Source organism: Ascaphus truei, chromosome 21 (assembly GCF_040206685.1).
Source record: "Ascaphus truei isolate aAscTru1 chromosome 21, aAscTru1.hap1, whole genome shotgun sequence".
In the NCBI taxonomy this organism is placed as follows: domain Eukaryota; kingdom Metazoa; phylum Chordata; class Amphibia; order Anura; family Ascaphidae; genus Ascaphus; species Ascaphus truei.
This window is the reverse complement of record NC_134503.1, coordinates 15,196,428-15,202,452: the sequence shown is the minus strand read 5'-3', so window position 1 is coordinate 15,202,452 and position 6,025 is coordinate 15,196,428. Positions and strand designations below refer to the sequence as shown.

At 45.9% G+C, this 6,025-nt stretch overlaps 1 protein-coding gene across 1 annotated transcript; it reads left to right on the top strand.

Moving 5' to 3' along the window:
• Positions 1 to 325: 325 nt before the first annotated feature.
• PHPT1 (phosphohistidine phosphatase 1) lies at positions 326 to 4,893 on the top strand. The gene is made up of 3 exons (XM_075579085.1): positions 326 to 516; positions 2,424 to 2,548; positions 4,069 to 4,893. The coding sequence occupies exons 1-3, from the start codon at positions 369 to 371 to the stop codon at positions 4,159 to 4,161; spliced, it is 366 nt and encodes a 121-aa protein (XP_075435200.1). The 5' UTR covers positions 326 to 368; the 3' UTR covers positions 4,162 to 4,893.
• The last annotated feature ends 1,132 nt before the right edge of the window (positions 4,894 to 6,025 follow it).

Genomic DNA, 6,025 nt, shown 5'->3' with positions numbered 1-6,025 from the left:
AGTAAATAAACCCTGTGTTACTCTTGGGGATTGTATATGAAAAAGGAAGTGGTTCTCAGTCAGCAGCAGTGCAGCAGTTGCGACAAGGTGGTGCATTACATGGTTAACAGCTGCCCTTTAACTAGATACTGACTGGGCCACGCCCACTCGCAACCATTGATTCCGCTGCAGCAGGGCTGATGACGTCAGAAGTGCGTGCGCTCCAAGCCTCTCTTTGGCCACGCAAGGCTGCGCCCCTCCCGTCCTGCATTCTCGTTGGCCGACGAGCCCGAGCCTTTCTCCCCATTGGCCGACGAGCCAGAGCCTTTCTCCCCATTGGCCCCTGCGCCATGAAAGGGGAGGGGCAAGTGTGGCAGCCCTGACTGAAGATGGCGGTGGAGGGACTGTCTCGTATCCCAGAGGTGGACATAGACCCGGACGGCGTGTTTAAGTACGTGCTGATCCGGGTGCACGTGAAGGAAGGCTCGGAGGATTACAGGGATATCGTGCGGGGTTACAGCTGGGCCGAGTACCACGGTGAGGGAGAGTGAGGGCGGCCATGATTAACGCGTGCCGCTCTTAATGTGGAATCGCGCTGGAGGGACCAGATTACGCTCTGACTTTATGGGTAATTCGCAGGGTTGCCACCTTCAACTGCTGACCAACCCGGAGGGGGAAAAAAATTATCTTATTTGGGGGCGTGCTGCGGCGGCGGCGGCGTCTCCCGGCATCCTTCTGCAATTCCCCCTCCAACTGCACTGAACATGGCTGCACGGCGTCATAGGACGCCATCATGACGTCATGTAGTGTCCCATTGCCGTTGCAACGCGGTGTCGTATGACGCTGCACAGCCATGTTCAGTGCAGTTGGAGGGGGAATTGCAGAAGAACACCGGAGATGAGGCCGCAGCAGCACGCCGCCACCGGAGATTAACGGACTAAGTCCAGAGGAAAGTACCTGAAACCCGGAGTCTCCGGGTCAAACCCGGAGAGGTGGCAACCCTGGTCATTCGTGTCAGCTCAAATGATAAAGGTGCCCTTTGACCTCTGTGGTACTGTATCTTGCAGGCTTTTTAACTGACCAGAGCTTTTTGGTGTGAACCTGTTTAGAATTAATGTTAAAATAGCACTCTCTTTTTTGTTTGCGTTTTTATTATTATACTGTAACCCTTTGTGGGCACCAAAACGTACCTGCATATGATGAGGACTGGCACTGACCGGAAGAGGACTCTTCCCCATCTATCATCGGTGTGGGGCCGTAGCACACAGGGTGCTGCCACCCCTCTGGCACTCCGTGTTAAAGGAACCACCAGGGGAAGACTTTTAAAAAAACAACAATTGTAAATATATAATGCTAGTTAGATTGAAGCCTGAGCAATGGGATCCTTAACTCTTTGAGTGCCGGAGTGGCCACAGCACAGCGCAGTCAAATGACTAATCTTGGAAGGGATAAGTTGCTGTGGGAACGGATGAGTCCTATTCTTTCATTTCCCCTCCCTGTGGATCGTGTCGGCAGGACACTAAGCTGGAGGGGGGGAGGGGGGTTGGATGCACTCTGGTATGATGTAGCCACTACTTCGCGAGCCCTTGCAATGCCAGACTTCATGACATTGGACTATGCCTTGGGCCACTCAAAGGGTTATGGGTGTGGACCGTGGTGCCTTGCACTGGCTGTAGTTCCTCCCGTGGGTTGCAGTGTGTGTCTGGCAAAGTGAGAAATTATCATTTATTTCTATAGCGCCAACATATTCTGTAGCGCGGTACGAGGGAACAGTCGCAATGAAAAACCAAACGAATGAACACATACTGATTCTATAGGTACACATGGCCCTGCTTCTGTGAGCTGACAAACTAGAGCCTGGGCATTTGTAGGCAAGGGTGAGACCTGCCTTTTTCATGCAGCAATCCCATTAATTGTGTTATCTTTATTTTACTAAATTCCACCTGTCTTGGAGGGGGGGGGATTTATTTGGCACTGAACCACGCAATTTTTTTTTGGCTCCCAGAACCCTCCTCTCCCCTTGTTTCAGAGATACTTGGCGTTTTATTTGCTGGTGTTTCGTCTCCAGTTAGGGAATTTAAAAATGGCTGACAAATCCAGCAGGTACCACAGGCCACCCGAAAGCCATTGTGGCTTTCTTTGAAAATCCAGGGAATAAACCGGGAAGTACACCCCCTCCCCCCTCCCCGATTCAAATTCTGTAAATAAAATCTGTGACCATGATTATGACTCGAACCCTTTGGGTATCTTAAATCCAAAGGGTAAAATCGAACAGCAGTTATTATACAAGAAAAGCTAAAGTACAAGTCCATGCCTTCCTCAGCAAGTCAATATTGCCATTAACATTCTGTTATGAGTCTGTCCTACTCTCCCTACCCAGAAGTAATCTGGGACTGTGACGTCAGCAATCTCTCACCTCGATTCTCCTCCCTTTTTGTTTGCAGCTGATATCTATGACAAGGCGGCAGGTGACATTGAGAAGCAGAGCTATGACTGTGAGTGTCTCGGGGGAGGTAGGATCAGCCACTCCAGCCAGGAAAAGAAAATCCACATCTATGGATACTCCCTGGTAACTAGTCGCCTGTTTGTCACTCTGTGTGTGGGAAGGGGAGTCACTGAGCCCTGGGGCATCCTGTGTGCCGTTGGGCTACTAATGCTTTATACAGTCATACGTGTTATGGCTACTAATAATTACCCAGTGATCACGTGCATATTCTCCTGCCCATCTTTTTCCACCCTTAGAGATGAGAACCATTTGAAATTCTGTAGTTGGAGGCTGGAAATATTATTTGGTTAAATAAAAAAAAAAAAAAAAATATATATATATATATATATATATATATATATATATATATATATATATATATATATATATATATATATATATATATATATAATTTTTAAAGTAATTGAATTCTAGAAAAATAAAAAAAAAATCGGGTAAATACACAGCAAAAGTAGATGCAAACCATCTGATGACAAAACCGCTGATCACCGTTTACAGTAACATGAAATCATACCACCATTTAATTTTTTGGGGGGTGCGGGGATATGGGTTTTAAAGGGGAACTCCTGTCTAGAACAAAGATTTACTAGTTAAGGGCAGTTGCATGTTTGAAAGGTTATGTGGTGCTGATCAACACACGGCAGGCACATGTATTTTTACATTTTGTAGACGTGAATGTGCTCATAAGTAGTATTGAAATCACTTTGTAAAACTTTTAAATATTGTGATGAAAAAAAAAAGTGTGTGTGTGTGTGTCACACACACGCTGGAAGTATTTGATGGGGGAAATCTGGCTCCACGCTGCCACATGATCTTCAGGGCAGAAACATCCAGCCACAGAAATCAGTAGAAAAAAGGGGAAATATGCCTTACAAAAATATCAGTGTCTTTTACTAGTAAAGAGACCTATCCACACTTACAATTTATGCACTATACAGAGAGCCCGAATTCCGCCTGTAATCAATCGGATCAACGGCTGTAGTAAGTAGCGGCCTTGGAATGGTCGCCACAGCAAACCAGCCACCAGACCTCTGCTTTCTGCAGCCTCGTCGCGTGCAAGACATCTAGCGCAGTGACTTAATAGGCAACTACCCCAACGAGTTCCACGGCAAATAGCTCCACTTAATGAAGCAGTTTTTCATGAAACGCGTTGGGGAAGTTGCATGTTGGTTGCCTATTAAGTCACTGCGCTAGACGTCTTGCACGTGAGAACAAGGCTGCGGAGGTCTGGAGGCTGCTTTGCTGTGGTTACACTCCCGGGTCTGCTACTTCCTACAGTCGTTGATCCCAAGTTTGATTACGGGTGGCATTCATTCTCTATATATATTGCAAGGATTGTAAGTTTGGCTATGTCTTTTTTTGTTTTGTTTTTTTCCGATCTTTCATCAGTACTTGGTATATATTTTTTTCTAACTCCTGCTGTTTTTTAAAGGAAAAAAGGCAGCAATTTCCCAGGTATACAACATCTAAAAAACATGTCGCTGCCATTAGTACACACTGGCCATAGGAGGGATTGCACGTTTAAGTATTCTGTTGGTTTTTCATACACACCTGTAAATAAACCCTTCATTTCAATCTTTCAGGGTTTTGGTCGAGCGAACCACACCGTGTCCATGGAGAAAATCAAAGCCAGATATCCAGACTATGACGTGACCTGGGCAGACGAGGGATACTAATCGAGCTATATGAAAACGTAACACAGGCTATTGAGACTACAGATTCTGCCGGTAGAGCCTATTCAAGCTGTGATCACCAAGGCAGCACGTGGGGTTCCTGCAGAGGCAAAATAAGGATGCCGATGGGAATTCGTGTGCATGCTAAGTGTCCATGAGCAGAGCTGTTTTGCTAACAAGCAGAGGGGAGTTATAGCGATCCTGTGTCTGATGAGCAGAGATGGGTATATAATATAATTTTCCTAGTATTTCTGTCTCTTTCTTTCATACCCGCGGGACTACTTTTGGGAAATCAGATGTTACTGCCCATCGTAATGATCGTTCCAGAGGGCATCCTGCTTGTGGGCGGGCAATAACGTGCCAACCAATTACTTGTACGGTTTTCCTATAAGCACGGGGTCCTGAATTCAGTGTTTGCAGGCCATGCATATGGAAACCTTTAAACAGATCAGTGCTAAGAAAGGATGGTCATGTTGCAGATGAGGGGCTGGGTTATCTCCTATCAGTAGGTAACCATGGCTGGTTTTATGGGAGCGTAGTGCTAGTTGACCCAGCAAATCACTGTGGGTATGGAGTTTACATTTGGAGCACACAGTGGATACATTTTGTAAACAGATCGCTGTGAATTCTTGTTACGTTGATGTATGAACATCCTGAGTTTGCCTTTCCTTTTTCTCTCTCTTCCTCTGCTTCAAGTTTTGAGTTGCAAAGAACAATAAAACAATATTCAAAGAAGCTCTTGGGGTGTTCTATTTAGCCTCAGAAACTAGGCCCCTGTACAAAATGCTATGAAGATGGCTTCACCTTCTCAAATGGGTTTCAAACGAAATTCCCCTGGCAATGAGAAGACACTTCCCCCTTTGTAAATAGGAGCACAGGTCTGAGGGGCTACTCTTCTCACATCTACCAAATTCTCCTCTTGATTTGGGTATGGATGGGAGTGTTTGTACCCACAGTGTGCACAGCTATTCACAAAGATTGACAAGGTCATCCCAAGCTCAGCGATTTCAGTCAAAGTAAAATACTAAGGTCAGGCAGAAGACTTGCATATTAAAACAAGATCTATTGATTCACAGGGTTATTTGTTAACCTCCGGCACATTGCGATCACTCCCGAGGAGCGATCATATCAACGCAACGTCACTGATGCGAATGGAAGTGGTTTCGTGTCCTGTTCCTCCCCCATGTCAGATCTTCCTTAGAAATCGCATGGCGTGGCTACTAGCTCATCGGGCCCCTGGAGTACCAGACCTCCTAACGTGGTGGCTAATTCATGGCAAACGCTCAAGGAGTTAATGCAGAACGCCCACAGCCAACCAATTCTGGCTCCTATTTACGAAAGGTTGCTATGCCCTAAGGCACATTGAAGTAACGGGCCATGTTTATTAAGCAGTGCTACGGAAGAAGACACCAGTCAACTTATTTCAGATGAATGTAATTGGGAAACTTTCAGCTTCGCTTCCTGTGTGCCGAAAACGGCACAAGACACTTTGGCAATAAATCGCCAGCATATCCGCCGAGTCCAGATATCGTAAGGGTTGGTATGGATGAACGTCTGTGTTTTATTGCTGTTACAGGGGATTGCCTAATATCAGAAGCCTCTATCCTTCATGGCCATAAGCTAGTTGGGGCTTTATTCTATATATGCCAAAGTGGTCATTTTTTGACTGTTTTCGGTCAACAATCCACAGCCGTCACTGGAGGTTTCCGCCAGAAAAAAGCGGCAGTGGCAGATCTAGAATGGGGCCCTTGGATATCTATAGGGTTTTCCTGCCGCTACAATGTAGCTCTTACTATTGGTGACTATAGAAAGATCAAATACACTTCACAAACATGTTAAAACAACATTTTATCATTCTAGCCACAGA

What these genes read in the sequence shown, in the direction of transcription:
- PHPT1 (XM_075579085.1), top strand. Translation starts at nt 369, where the DNA reads ATGGCGGTGGAGGGACTGTCTCGTATCCCAGAGGTGGACATAGACCCG. An exon ending in CAGCTGGGCCGAGTACCACG is followed by an intron (nt 517 to 2,423) that starts GTGAGGGAGAGT and finishes TTTTGTTTGCAG; the next exon opens with CTGATATCTATGACAAGGCG. An exon ending in ACATCTATGGATACTCCCTG is followed by an intron (nt 2,549 to 4,068) that starts GTAACTAGTCGC and finishes TCAATCTTTCAG; the next exon opens with GGTTTTGGTCGAGCGAACCA.